The sequence below is a fragment of the Nicotiana attenuata genome, unplaced genomic scaffold, assembly GCF_001879085.1.
Source record: "Nicotiana attenuata strain UT unplaced genomic scaffold, NIATTr2, whole genome shotgun sequence".
Taxonomy (NCBI): domain Eukaryota; kingdom Viridiplantae; phylum Streptophyta; class Magnoliopsida; order Solanales; family Solanaceae; genus Nicotiana; species Nicotiana attenuata.
This window is the reverse complement of record NW_017671276.1, coordinates 197473-213550: the sequence shown is the minus strand read 5'-3', so window position 1 is coordinate 213550 and position 16078 is coordinate 197473. Positions and strand designations below refer to the sequence as shown.

General features: G+C 35.6%; 1 protein-coding gene across 1 annotated transcript; it reads right to left on the bottom strand.

Annotated features, from left to right (window-relative positions):
- Window positions 1-348: 348 nt before the first annotated feature.
- LOC109207234 (UPF0051 protein ABCI8, chloroplastic-like) lies at window positions 349-3650 on the bottom strand. Its single transcript, XM_019370116.1, has 2 exons — window positions 2097-3650; window positions 349-888 (listed from the first exon to the last, which is right to left on the bottom strand). The coding sequence occupies exons 1-2, from the start codon at window positions 3516-3518 to the stop codon at window positions 670-672; spliced, it is 1641 nt and encodes a 546-aa protein (XP_019225661.1). The 5' UTR covers window positions 3519-3650; the 3' UTR covers window positions 349-669.
- Window positions 3651-16078: the final 12428 nt, after the last annotated feature.

The following is a 16078-nucleotide window of genomic DNA, read 5'->3' as shown; positions in this document are numbered from 1 at the left end:
AGTCAAAAACCAAATAAGCATTACCTTCCAGGATTTTATGCTGAAATTATTTTTCCAATGCTTGGCCACCTTAACATCCACCTTGTAACCATTTTTATATATTAATGTGCAAAAATCATATAACTCTGTCTATCAAGACTTAGACCGATGCAAGAAAATCACCTAATATTTTTGCCTGCGCTAGGATTTGAACCTGAGACTTCATAATTCTCGACTCACTTCGGTGACCACTAGGTCCCCTTGAGGTGCGGCCCTTCTCCGGACCCTGCGTGAACACGAGATGCTTTGTGCACCGAGCTGCCAATTTTTATACCAACTGAAACACATCTTTACAATGTCTACACCAACTGAAAAACGCTTATGAGCAGTACTTTACACCTCAAAGTACTAATAATGCTAATTGCTAAAGCTTGATTTCTTTAGTCTCTAATACAATCAATTTGGAATCTATCCCCAAAAGATTTGAATAAATTACAAAGCTATCAGAAAATAATGCATTGATGCATTATTTACAATGTGTATAGTTGATGCAAAGTTTCTGCTATGACTCATAGCCTATGACTAATTACAACTTTACATATGACATAATCATTAGCTACCAAGTCCAAAACTTTTTCACACTAGCTAGCAATCAGCTTTATTGTCAAAAATATAAAAAATATGGTATGCTTAACCAACAGATCCTTCAAGTTTCAAGCTCATTAGCTGATTCACCTCAGCACCAAATTCATCAGGAAGTTCGTTGAAAACATCTCTACAAAACCCTGAAATCATCGCAGCCATCGCTTTCTCATAGTCGATTCCCCTCTGCTGGAAATAAAACAACTGATCTTCACCAATCTTTGACGTGGTCGCTTCATGTTCGATGCGGGCAGTTGGGTTTTTGCTCTGTTCAAATGATGATAACATCAGTAGAAGCAATAGTGCAAAGTAGAACTTATGCTTACCTCATACTCAAAACTGAGAACAGAGAGAAGTGAATTTCGGTTCAAATTAAAGCAGGAAGTTAACACGCAGAAGGATCATCCACAGAAACGCTTGATCTAGCTACATCTAAGGTCAAGTTCTTAATGTACTTCCAATGATATTAGATACCATACTTCAGCGACAGAGGCTTCATTCAAACTTCAGAAAAATAAATGTATAGCAACATCGTGGCAATGGCTTTTGATCCATCCATAAAGGTCTATAGACATATTACAACAACACATCTTATCATTGCCATGCACTACTCACGTCGACTCCACAAGAAATCCAGCTAAAATAACTTTGCAATCCAAGACTAATTAAATCTTGCAAACATAAATAGCATCCTCGGATAAGCCAGTATAGCTTGAAGAAATTAAATTCTAGGCAGTATAAGTATAAAAGAACTATCAAAAGCCTAATAAGACCTCGCACCCAAGGGTGTGACCTAGCGGTCAATGAAGTGGGTTGAGAACCATGAGGTTTTAGGTTCAAATCCCAGAAGAGGCAAAAAAAAAAAACAAGGTGATTTTTTCCATCTATTCAAGCCAGCCTTAGTGGATAGAGTTACCTAGTACCTGTTGCTGGTGGGAGATAGCAGGTATCCCGTAAAATTAGTCAAGCTACGTACAAGGTGGTCCGGACACCACGGTTATCAAAAAAAAAAAAAGGAGAAGCCTAATAAGACCTCGAGTCCAACCAGGAACTCGAAGCTGCCTGCCTCAACATAGCAGAGCTTATGTAACTTCTTCTATCAGATTGTTTTTATGGGAAACAGCAATAGTCCCCATGAACCTTTTCTCCCCTTCTTTCTTCATCTTGTAGATGATTTCTAACTTCATAAGGAAGAATTTTCTATCCTCTGAATCTAGATTTCAAAAAGATGAGGTCTTGGACGTTGGTGAAATAAAAACATTGTCTATTCTATGAAAAAGGTAATGTAAAAAATTAATTATGCTAGCATCACGCATAACAGACGTCGCCATAAAACAACTAAAACGATTACCGTGCGATTGAATAATTTATACGTAGCAACTCTAGCATGCTATGGCAACAAAAACAAAAATGAAACAAGACTTATCGTTATCAAGCTAAGACGGGGAGGAAAAAATTCCCAAAGAGCAAACTACCTGAATGTACGGATAAGTGTTGGCAGCAGCAGTATCACCAATGAGCATTGAATCACACTGTGAGGAATTTTTGGCATTTTCGGCATTAGACAACACCTGAACCAGTCCTCGATAACAGTTCCTAGAATGTCCTGCTGAAATACCCTTTGAAATTATCCTACTCCTCGTATTCTTCCCTTTGTGTATCATCTTTGTCCCTGTATCTGCCTGCTGATAATTATTAGTCAACGCCACAGAATAGAATTCACCTACTGATTCATCACCTTCTAACACAACACTCGGATATTTCCATGTAATAGCTGACCCTGTCTCCACTTGTGTCCACGAAATCTTCGACCTAGCCCCAGCGCAAAGTCCCCTCTTTGTAACAAAATTATAAATCCCTCCTTTACCTTCCTCATCTCCCGCATACCAATTCTGCACAGTGGAATACTTAATCTCCGCACCTTCTTCACAATACAACTCCACCACAGCAGCATGTAACTGATTAGTATCATATGCAGGCGCGGTACACCCTTCTAAATACTCTACAAAACTCCCTTCCTCTGCAATTATAACAGTCCTCTCGAACTGTCCGGTTTCCATAGCATTTATTCTAAAATAAGTCGATATCTGCATCGGACACCTAGTGTTCTTGGGTATATACACAAATGATCCATCACTAAACACAGCCGAATTAAGAGCCGCATAAAAATTATCTTCCGGGGGCACAACTCTCCCCAAATACTTCTTAACCAAATCCGGATACTCCCTAATCGCCTCAGATATCGAACAAAAAATCACACCAGATTTCTCTAAAGTCTTCCTATGTGTAGTAGCAATAGAAACACTATCAAGAACAGCATCAACCGCGACATTCGCCAAACGATTCCTTTCGTTTAAAGGCACACCCAACTTATCAAAATACTTAATAAGTTCAGGGTCAGCTTCATCAAGACTATTTAAAGTTGGTTTCTTTTTAGGTTCTGAATAATAAACAATATCTTGAAAATTAATTTCTGGGTACCTATTATCAGACCAATTAGGCTCTTTCATTTTAATAAATTTCTCATAAGATTTCAACCTGAACTCAAGCATCCAACTGGGCTCATTTTTCTTTGCAGAAATCAACTTTACAGTTTCCTCAGAAAGCCCTTTTGGTAGTGCAAAAGATTCAATTTTTTCATTAAAACCCCATTTATAGTCTCTTTTCAAGAATTTCTGAAGTGGGTCATTTTCATTTATTGAAAAAGAGGAATCTTTACCTGGGGTGTCAAGAGTGGTGTTGGCCAATTCTGCAGCTTTGACCTTCAAATTTCTTGAACTAGGGTTTCTGGGTGTAGCTGATTTTTGAAGAAATTGACACCCTTTTGGTAGTTTAGGTTGTTCAGTGATTTGTTGAGGAGAAAAACAGGAGATTCCATTGGTAACAAGAGAAGCCATTATTACTGCCTTTGGGAGGTGATGGAAGAGAGAAAGAAGCTCAGATTGAAGTATTGAACAAACAATCAAAAATTACAACTTTTAATTTCTCTAATTTTTGGAATATTTTGTAGGTTAGTGTTGTTTTATTTATTTCTGTGGTGCTGATTTTTAGAGGGTCTTGTGCTGACCACATGCCTTCTTTTTCAGCCATGAAATTTCTGGATTTTTCTTATAAAATATATCCACTTAGGGGTTAGGACTAAATATAGAGTAGAGCTGCCAAAATTAATTGTATGGTAAGTAAATTTTTGCAGACAAATTGGACTAGAGTGAAATTTATTAATGTGCTTGTGGAATAAATTATAAATATGATAAAATCTATATTGATATTTGAGAAATGTATTACTTCATGGCTTAATTTATACTCCTTACGTTTCAATTTGTGTAAACCTATTTTTTTTTTAGTCCGTACCAAACAGAATGACCCCTTTTCATATTTGGAAATAATTTACCTTTATGTAATAATTTATAGCCAAACAAAATATATGTGTTTTATTTTACACCAGAAATTCAAAAGTATTTTTTTTTCTTAAATTCTGTGCCCAATCAAATAAGTTCACATAAATTGGAACACGTAGAGTATAGTATTCTATTCTTTTATTTTTAGTCAATTTTACAAGAATAACATCATTGTTTATTTGACAAATATTTAATGGGATTATCCGTATTTTACTCTTGTTGAATCCCACACATGTAAAAGCTGCTCCTTATTTGTAAGGAAAAGTCAATTTAAAGGTTCCAAGTGTAATAAGGATTAGTTGGAACATTGCAAAATCTTTCCAACTTTTTTAAACTTTTTACCTAATTAAATATTATTATTTATTATATAAATTAAAATGGATGGAATATTAAATTGCTTTTGAAGGTTTTTCTTCCTTTAGATAAGCAACATATTTCTAGTTCCTTTGGATATTTAACTTACCCTATTGGCCTATCCTCAACACGTCTCCTTCACTAGTTCCTTTGTTGCATTTTATGTAGCACACTTTTCTTTTAATTTAACCAAAAAAAATAATATTTTTTAATTTAAAAATAATTTAATTTTAAACTTCTCAATTTATTTTAATGAGATGATTTATAGTTACACAAATATTTAATGACTTATTTTAGATAACAAAAATTAAAAGTCTTTCTTTTATTTTTTTTCCTTAAACTTTGTTCCTTGTTCAATATCGATACATAAATTAGGACGGTTGGAATAAATAAATAAACAAGTAAAACAACAACAAAAAAGTAGTTTTTTAAGCAAATTCACAAGGCAATATGCCTAGGGCTAGTCTTATTAATAATAAAAGAAATAATCACTAAGGAAAAGTACAAGTAAGGGGGCAAAAGCAACAGTAGTGTGGCATCCATTGCATTGGTATGACGATCATCCCTATGCACCTCCAATGTCTCATGAGGGCTAGTCTCACGAGGGCGAATGAACAATAGTCATTTTCTTGCCATGATCGTTCCTCATTTCTTGGCGTTTTAGGGTCACAAAACAGCAATTCAGATCGATTTTTAATTTTTCGTGTGCTAATGTTCACACCATCTTCATGAATTCAAGCGATGAGCGCCGAATCGGCCAAAAATTTTGTGGGCTCAGCAGAAACAACTTAATAAAAATAGTCATTACTTTGCCATGAATGTTCCTCATTTTTTGGCATTTTAGATCCATAAAATAGAAATTCAAGACGACTTCAAATTTTTCGTGTCCTAATCACACCATCATCATGAATTTGTGCGACGGGTTTCGAATCATCTAAAATTATATGGGCCCATCATAAACGACCTAATAAACAATAATCATTTCTTCGCCATGACCGTTCTTCGTGTTTTAGCATTTTATGGCCATAAAACAGGAATTCAAGACGATTTTCAATTTTTTGTATGTTAATGTCGACGCCATCTTCATGAAATTGGACGACGGGTTTCGATTCGCCGAAAATTTTATGGATCCATCAGAAATGACCTAATGAACAATAGTTATTGCTCGACCATGACCGTTCTGCATTTTTGGCGTCTTAAGGCCATTAAACAAGGATTTAGGATAATCTCCATGTTTTTGTATGCATCGTCCACGGCATCTTCATGAATTTGGGCGATGGGCTCCGAATAACATAAAACTTTGTGGGCCCATCATAAATGATCTAATGAACAATAATTATTTCTTAAAAATTTTACCTCCTATAGCAAAGCTTTATACCCTATTTATTATAAATAAAAATCCTTTTAAAATATTATTTTCTATAGCTACCTTTTAGTTTTTATAACAAAATATGTATTTATGATCACTTCCTACTGTTAATCCATTAAATACGTTGTCTAATATTTTTCTCTCTCATTCTTTTTGTTTATTCTCTCCCAAAATCATACATAATATCTTATTTCTCTCTCCACGATCTCTCTCTCTCTCATTCTTTCCTATATGAACCAGAAAACTGGTTTCCTCCGACAGACGGTAAATTTTTTCATGATTTCCATAATTATCACAACTCTTCAGCCATGTAAACAGTGAGCTTTTCCATGATTTTCTGCAAGTTTTCTTAACATCCTTTTCAAAATTATTCTTTCCCAATTCCACAGGACGTGGAGGCATGACACCAAATTTTTTTCCTTCTGATTCATGATTTCTTGCTTCTGTCAAGAAATATGAAATTGTGAAAGTCGTAAATCATCAACACATATTTTCACCACTCACCACTAAAGTTTTTGGACTTTTGGCCGGTTAAAGCTTCTTCTTTTTCTCTTCAACAGTTTTTTTTAAAATATTTACCATTGTTAGATTTTTTGCAGAATACCCACTAAAGCACTCAATTTTGAAGGACCACTTTCGATTTGCAAATCACTCAAGAGGAACCTGTATTTGCAGGTTCATCAGCAGCCATTGAAGCCGAAAGGAGAACAAAAATACGCAATGATTGTAGATGTATTTATATGTATTCGAGTCCGCATACATTGATTTTTAGTTTCTACAGTGGTATTCTCTTCTTGTATTTAGATGTATTTATATGTATTATTTAAGGCATACACTGATTTTTATTTTATACAGTGATTTTTTACTGTTGTATTTAGATGTATTTATATGTATTTGAGTTCTTACAACAATATTTTTGATAAGTTATGGAACTTTGTAGATGTATTTATATGTATTCGAGTCCGCATACATTGATTTTTAGTTTCTACAGTGGTATTCTCTTCTTGTATTTAGATGTATTTATATGTATTAGCTAAGGCATACACTGATTTTTATTTTATACAGTGATTTTTGACTGTTGTATTTAGATGTATTTATATGTATTTGAGTTCTTACAACAATATTTTTGATAAGTTATGGAACTTTGAGTTTTGATGATTTGCCAAACAGTCTTGAGGAACCAGTTGTGATCAGCTCCTTAGGTTCGGTTCTCATGGGGAATATGGTTGATCCGTAGGGGGAACAATATGGAAATCTGGTTCTCGGGGGAAATATCAATTCTAAGTTTGTTGTCATTAAAAAAGGGGAAATTGATAGGTTACAAGTACCTTGGGCACAAGTACTTTACTTTATGTTTTGATCATCTAACAAACTTACCATCCAGAACCAGATAAGAAACCTGTTACACATTTACAAGACCTTGAGATCACAAAGTCCAGGTTGGGATCCATTGTGGGATATAACTCAACTTTTCAGAGTGGAAGGAATAGCTGAGGTAACAGGTCCCTACCAGTTCCCGAGGAGACTGTATGAAGTTAACTCTCCAGCAGGAAAGTTGCTGCCTGCACACGCTACTGCACAAGAACAGCGCAACAGTCAACTTTCTGTGGAAGGCTCTTTACCTACCTTGCTTACATCATTGTAAGTGATGTCACACATATATAAACACAATCAAGGAAGGTAAAATACCTTACTTCATGAGAAAACCAGATGAAGGACCTGAAGCATGCCTGGTACAATCATTCAAGTTAATCGACTCAAGATAATCTGGGCAGTGTACTTTAGATTCACAGGAACCAGATTAGGGACCTGATCCCTTGGTGTTCCCCTGACAGAAGTATAAGTCAATTGTACAGTTAGAAAGCAACTGCAGAAAGTGACTGCCTGCAACAGTGCAGCAGACAGTGCAACAGTCACTTCCCATTGAGAAGAGGCATGTACTAACCAAGATTTAACATCACTAAGGTGATGTCTTTTGTAGTATAAACCTTATGCAAGGCACAAGATTCAGTTTCAAGACTTGCAAAATCAAAAACGAAAATACTCTCTCAAGTGCTTACAACAACCTCTCCCAAGAACAAAGCTGCTTCAACCTCAAGGACCGGATCCAAGATTGAAGATATCTTAAGTCCTTAGGTTTGTTGAGTCTTTGTTATTTGTTCTTCATTGTAACTCCTATCTTGCTTTTTAGAAGTTATTTTTAGGAAACCCAAAATCCGTAAAATCTCCAGTTTATGTTGTAACTAGGTTTAGTCATAAGTTAAAGTCTTTGTAACTAGAGAGTTATAAAGTGGCTTGTAATAGTGTTATTACAAGTTAGAGTGATTGAAGTCTTTGTAATAGAGTTATTACAAAGTGGCTTGTGGTGAGAGTATCACAAGTTAGTCAAAGTCTTTGTAATTAGAGAGTCACAAAGTGGCTTGTGGTGAGAGTACCACAAGTTAGTTGAGTTGAATCTTTTATAATAGAGTCATTACAAAGTGGCTTGTAATAGGGGTTTACAAGTTAGTGAAGTTGAAAGCCTACAAGTGTAGGTCGTGATTTTTGTCCCCTTGAGTTGGGATTTTTCCACGTAAAAATCCTCTGTGTTCTTTACTTACTACCGAGCTACTGCGAGAACAATTAGAGAACCTGATTCCCTATACTGGTTGGTTTTACAGTCTGTTGCTTACCGTGGGAACTTATAGAGAATCTGGTTCTCTATACAGTGGGAACTTATCCTGTGTCTCATTTACATACTGGTTCAGTAGTTAGCACTGTGGGAACTGATATAGGATCAGATCGCTATACAGTTTTATTTTCAGTGGAAACTCATAGAGAACCTGGTTCTCTATACAGTCTGGTGGACGCTTTGCTTCTAACAATTTTTAAATACATTGTTAGTTCTATCATTTTGATGTTATTCATCAATTAGTTATGCATTCAGTCTAACTGTATTCATCTTTATTTTAAACCTAAATGTATCCATTTGTATTTAAAATAACAATACGGTGAAATATAGTACAATATTCTCAATATAAATAGAAAATCAATGAATACAACCAATGAAATATACTCAATAAAGCAGTAATACCATGTATTAGGAATACATAAAATATTGTGAATACAAAAATAAACTTGAATACACTGAACACAACTGTTAGATACAATAGAATACAAGCACTGGGTTTATTATGAATATGCAGGCAGTAAGTTACTATTACAGGTTGTATTCGGCATAAATACATGATGTATTCATATACAGAAAATCGAATTTCAAAATATTTCTGTAGATACTTGTATCAATTCCGAGCAGAACCTCGAACAATGTCAGGAAAAAAAAGTCGAACTGTATCAAAAAAAGAGGGACTGGAACTCTGAAGAATGCTCTATTTTTTTGTGTTTAACGCCTAATAAATCTTCTCATTAATTGGATTGATAATGTTGTATGTTATAATTGATTTCAGTGAGTTATATTAGGAGTGTATCACGTTAATTAGCAGCTTTCCGTTATTAAACAACTTGAGAGACCTATTATTACGTTGTATTCATGAATACATGTGAATACAATGGCTGAAAGCTGGACTGCCCTATTCTTTAGCCGATTTTTGCTACTGTATTCATGAATACAGTAGCTCGAATACATTACCATAACAACTGAAAGGTAGCTACGAAAAGTAATTATGTATATGGTAGTTATAGGGAGTTAATAACCACTAAACAATAGTCAATTCTGAAAATTTCTCTTATTTCTTCACCACAACCGTTTCTTATTTTGGCATTTTAGGGTCATAAAACAAAAATTCAGGATGGTTTCTAATTTTTTTGTGCTAATGTCCACGCCTTCTTCATAAATTCGGGCGCTAGACTCCAATTCGCCTAAAATTTTGTAGGCCCATCAGAAATGACCTAAAGAATAATAATCATTGCTTTGACATGACCGTTCCTCGTGTTTTGGCATTTCAGGACCATAAAATAGAAATTCAAGATTATTTTCAATTTTACGTGTGCTAATGTCCACGCCTTCTTCATGAATTCGGGCGCTAGACTCCAATTCGCCTAAAATTTTGTGTGCACATCAGAAATGACTTAATGAAAAATAGTCATTGTTTCTCTATGACTGTTCCTTATTTTTTGGCATTTTAGGGCCATAAAACAGGAATTTAGAATGACTTTCAATTTTTTGTGTTCTAATGTCCACGCCATCTTCATGAATTCAGGCGACGGGCTCTTTCGCCTAAAAAATTTTGGGCCCATCAGAAACGATCTAATGAACAATAGTCATTGCTTCACCATGAACGTTCCTCATTTTTTGGGCTTTTTGGGCCGCAAAACAGGAATTCATGACTATTTCTAATTTTACGTATGCTAATATCCACGTCATCTTCATGAACTTGGACGACGGGCTGTGATTCACCTAAAGTTTTGTGGGCACATTAGAAATGACATGATGAATAATAATCATTGCTTTGCCATGATCGTTCCTTATTTTTTTGGCATTTTAGGGCTATAAAACAGGAATTCATGATGACTTCCAATTTTTCATGTGCTGATGTCCACGGCATCTTAATGAACTCGGGTGACGGGCTTCGAATCCCATAAAATTTTGTGGGCAGAAATGATCTAATAAAAATATTATTTCTTCACCATGATTATTCCTCGTTTGGTGTTTTAGGGTCATAAAATAGGAATTCAGGACGATTTTCAATTTTTCGTGTGCTAATGTCCACACCATCTTCATGAATTCCGGTGACGGGCTTCGAATCTTCTAAATTTTTTGGGCCTTTCATAAATAATCTAATGAACAATAGTCATTGTTTCACCATGATCATTCCTCATTTTTTAATATTTTAGGGCCATAAAACAGGAATTCAGGATGAATTCCAATTTTTCGTATGCTAATAATGTCCACGCCATCTTCATGAATTTTGGGCAACCGTCTCCGTGTCGCCTAAAATTTTGTGGACCCATCAAAAACGACCTCATGAATAATAATCATTGCTTCGCTATGACCGCTCCTCCTTTTTTGGCATTTTAAGGCCATAAAATAGGAATTCTGAATGATTTCCAATTTTATATGTGTTAATGTTCACGCCATCTTCATGAGTTTGGGCGGCGGGCTCTGAATCGCCTAGAAGTTTGTGGGCCCATCAGAAACGATCTAATGAACAATAATCATGGCTTCGCTACGATTGTTTCTCGTTTTTTGCACGCTAGGCCCATAAAATAGGAATTCAGGACGATTTCCAATTTTTCGTGTGCTAATGTCCACCTCATCTTCATGAATTTGGGCAACCGTCTCCAAATCACCTAAATTTTGTGGACCCATCTGAAACGATCTAATGAACAATAATTATCAATTCGCCATGACCGCTCCTTCTTTTTTGTATTTTAGGGCCATAAAACAGGAATTCAGAACTATTTCCAATTGAGATTTTTTCTTTCCTATACCATATATGAAACCTTATTACTAAAAATGTGCATAGTTTCTAATTTACCCGCCCTGTCCATATTTTTTCTACAGTTATTATACCAATCATTAAATACTAATTAATAGTAGCTGAATCTTCCTAATTTGTCGAGCTAAAATTGAGGAACAGAATATTCTAAAAAGATTTGGCGTAAATCAGATCAAATCATATTCTTCCAGATATTCCTATTTAGGCGCACTACAATTATGGAAGTAAATATTCTTCCAGATATTTTCCATCATTGATAGCCATTAAAAAGCTTGAAAGCTTTGAATTCAAATTTGGGTTTTCAAAAATCATTATTTGTTTGGATTGGGTGTTGTTGAAAATAATCGGGAATATGGTTTGGAGTTTATATCTCAATTTTGAGGGGTTTTGGTGAAGATTAGACTTGGTTTTGACTGAAATTCAGATTGAAACTCGAAGAAGAAGAAGAAGAAGACATATTGCAGAAATTGTAGATAAATTGTAGATTATTTGTATTCTGATTGTAGATGCTTTATTTTCTGTTTTCACAAATAAAAAACGGCTAAAACCTCTACAAATCTTCTGAAAAAACGTAATTATGTCAAAAATCACAATTATGCTACAATTGGATGGGAATTGGGATATAAAAATTTAATGTACCCAGTTTGTAGATATTTTGTAGATAAATTGTAGATTATTTGTATTCTAATTGTAGGTGCTTTGTTTTCTGTTTTCACAAATCAAAAACGACTAAAACTTCTACAAATCTCCTGTAAAAAACGCAATTATGTCGAAAATGCCAATTATGCTACAATTGAAATGGGAATTGGAATATTAAAATTCAATGTATCCAGTTTGTAGATATTTTGTAGATAAATTGTAGATTATTTGTATTCTGATTGTAGATGCATTGTTTTCTGTTTTCACAAATCCAAAACGACTAAAACTTCTACAAAATCTTCTGCAAAAAATAGTCTACAATTTATCTACAAATTTTCTACAATTTATCTACAATTTCTGCAATATGTCTTCTTCTTCTTCGAGTTTCAATCTGAATTTCAGTCAAAACCGAGTCTAATCTTCACCAAAACCCCTCAAAATTGAGATATAAACTCCAAAATATATTCCCAATTATTTTCAACAACACCCAATCAAAATAAATAATGATTTTTGAAAATTCAAATTTGAATTCAAAGCTTCAAAGCTTTTTAATGGCTGTCAATGGTGGCATTGCTGCTCTCTTGTCTCTTTGAAGGTTTGTTCTTCTTCATTGAGAAAATTTGAAGCTGAAGGTAAATATGTGTATGAACTTTGAAGATTTGACTTCAATTTTGATGAACTTTGTTGTTCTTCATTGATGAACTTCAACTGGAGTAAAATGGGGAACCAACTTTGTTGAAGGGTTTCTTCAATTTTCTGTGAATTTAGAGGGAGAATTTGGTTTCAGAAGATGGAAAATGGTAAAAAGAACGTGGGTATGGGTAAAACGTGGGTGGGACTGAGGGGTTAGGAGAGAGAAACGTGCAGATTCCTTTAATTAAGGAGTAAAAAATGTACAATTAATTATACCCTTAATTAATTATGGTATAGAATTGGTAATTTGGTATACTAAGTGTAATTAAGTCAAACCTTAAACATTGAGGGTAATAAGGTTTCCTATATGGCATAGGAATGTAAAAATCTCTTTCCAATTTTACGTGTGCGTCCACGCTATCTTCATGAATTCGGGCGACGGGCTCTGAATCGCCTAAAAGTTTGTGGGCTATCAGAAACGACCTTATGAATAATAACCATTGCTTTACCACGATTGTTTTTTATTTTTTGATATTTTAGGACCATAAAACAGAAATTCATATAACACATTCTATAATAATATTACAAATAATGATACTAATGAAATGGTAGAATAATACAAGAAAGAAGTTGCTGTCAAGCCCCACATTCTTCGATCTCGAGAAATCTTTAACTTGTAGCACCTCTGCTTCTTCTTCAACTTTTATATTAATGCACCACAATCATTAAAATACTTTTGTAACAAAAAAAGTTACTCAATTTTACCTAAGTACAACAGAGAATATTGCCGTTATTTCTCCCTCCTAAACTCTTGTAGTTGTTAGTCAAGGTTAGATGACTTTTTCGTTACAAAAAATAGTTAGCGACTTTCCCGAAACTTAGATAAAATTGAGTAATTTCTAAATAAAAAAAATGTTTTAGTGACTTTAGTGCAATAAAATAAAAGTTGAGTTATCGTTCATGAAATTAACCTCAAAATACAAAGGAGAAAATAGATTCAGTTTGGAAAACAAGATCTTTTCGATCTAGAGTTGAAGTTTGATCAGTATCAATTCTTGTGGAGCATAGAAGCAGGTAATTTCTTAATTTCTCATTCATAATGTTATTCTCAATTTCAAGAATAGATACAAAGATGCACATAACATTCATATGTGTATTCTTGATTTAATATCTCTCATATAATATCTCTCATACATGCACGTGAAAAACACGTCAGATCTGCTGCAATTGTCTCTGTGCACATGAAATGTTTTTTCTTCTGTTTCAAGATCTAAGAAATTATTGTCTAGAAATTGATACCTATGGAGTGTTGATAAGTAGGAAATTAATATGCTAATGATGATCATGAAAAATGTAGAATAAATTGCTTAACAACGATAGAGAAGACTAATGACCAACTCCTTTTTGGATTTTCCGATGGATGATCCAATTACTTCAAGCATGGGCGGGATCTAGGATTTCAACATCATAAGTTTGAGTTCTAGGTTCTACCGAATCACATTTGATTTAATGGGTATAATCTATTATTTATATTTATTTATTGGTAAACTTCTGATACATATGTAGAATTTGAGTCAAAGCTACGCGGTTCGGAACCTTATCCAGGTGTAAAGTCAAAAAAACCCAAAATAGTCCCTTAAGTTCGAGACTTAGAGTCTGTTTGGATTGGCTTTAAAAAAGTGATTATTCAGCATAAATATCTTTTAAGCCAAAAAGCAATAAGTTGGGGTTGTCCAGCTTATTACTTTTGGCTTGTTTTAAGCAGTTTTTAACTTATTTTAATCACTTTATAGCTTTGCCAAACACCGTAAAAAACTAAAAGAAAAAAGAAGCTTAAAAGGTGATTTGACCAGCTTAAAAATCAATCCAAACACTCTTAACTCAAATGGTCCCTAATGTATAGGATAGAGTATGAGTAGAGTATGAAAAATGACACTTTATAGCCGCTCTTAAAATAATAGCCAAAAATATGTACATATATTTTTATAGCTTTGCCAAACACTGAAAAAAACTAAAAAAGGAAAAATCTTAAAAGTGTTTGACTCAAAAGATATTATAACCTTTTTGAAAACATCAATTAATGAAAATGATGAGGGTAAATCTTAGTCAAACATAATAAATTCCAGATCAAAAAACTAATTGAAAGAACAGTATGCAGATGAGGTGAAGGTAACCAATCTTATTGAAACTTTCTATTACCGCTCCCATTAATCAGTAGGGGAGAACATATCACATATTTGCTTGGAGACTACTTTGTTCTCCTTTTCGTTTTTCATGATTACAGATGAGAGAAAGATCCAGAGAAGGATCCAGAGAAGAAGAAGAGCCCCCCCCCCCCCAGCCAGGAGGTTTTTACCCTCCTATATATATAGTCCTGGACCTCCTGCTGTGTACTTGATCCGATGCTTTTCCATACCTCGTATGCCTCGCTGTCTGTGAGCGGGACGTTGGTCGGCCTGACCGTTGTGGTCAGATTTCAACCAATACAGTTAGTCCCTCCGTCTGTTGGGGTCGTCCCCTATCGGGCTCGGCAGACGGATTATGACCGTTATCAATCCGAGAGAAATCTGACTACTCACTCCTTAGTTGTGGCTCTTAGGTTCGGAAGAGACGACGGCACCTGTCCATATTCCTCGACCGTTGCGACCGTTTCGGAACCAAAACATCGTTTGTGCCGAAATGTTGTTTCGTGGTTGGAGCCATTACGACACACGTTCTTAGAGAGTTGAAACGTTTCGTGTGCCACCGGGTTTGATTGGCGACTCTTGGGTTTCGTGCTTGGGAGATTCGTGTCTCTTATAAAAAGAAGGAATACATCATTCGATTGGCACATTCCCTTGCCTTTTGCTTGAAAGAATTCTTGCAAGTATACTTTCTTCCCGATATTTCAAGCTTTACTTGTTCTCTGTGAGCCGAAAACTTCCATCCTTTCCTTTCATCGCCTCTTTTCTTTGCCAAATTAACACAATGGCCGGTAATTCTTCTCGTGCTAATCTCCCTGCCCCGATTCCGGTGCCGAAAAATGACGCTCCGGCCACCGGAGGGATAGAAGTGGTGAATGATGAAGAGGTCCCGCCGGTAGCAGTGATCTTGCCTCGTCCAGGAAAAGCATGGACTGACTTCAGCAGTCGTGCCGGGGAGGAGCCGGAACCTGTTCACTTGGTTATGAAGGAGGAGGATATCGCAGATTTGAAAGCCAGGTGGGGAATTCCCCATTATGTCGAAATGCAGCCGGCGGTAGGGGATGACATCGTCCGTTTTGACCGCCCCGGGTACTGCGTGTTCTACGCCTACCCCTTCCTTATTGGGTACACACTTCCTCTCCCTCTCCTGGTGGTGGATTCTGTCGCTTTTACGAGGTATGCCCCGCTCAACTCTCGCCATACCTGTACAAGCTGTTTCTTATATTACTCAAGTTTGCGGAGTTCGCCGGTCGTGAGGTCACTTTGGGGCACATGCTTAACATCTTCGCCCCTCAGCATATTCGCGGCACGATGATCCAAATTCGCCCTCGGGGGTCGAAGAGCCCGGTGGTGAAGATGGATGACAGGGCTAACCGCCGTTTCTATGAGAATTACTTCTATGTGCGGACTGAGCACCTCGTCGCGGATCCAACGGGGTTCCCT

Bases quoted from the DNA above. Each gene is read 5' to 3' on its own strand.
- LOC109207234 (XM_019370116.1), bottom strand. From the start codon at position 3,518: ATGGCTTCTCTTGTTACCAATGGAATCTCCTGTTTTTCTCCTCAACAA. The intron at 889-2,096 runs GTAGTTTGCTCT...TCATTTGAACAG, and splicing joins ACACTTATCCGTACATTCAG to AGCAAAAACCCAACTGCCCG.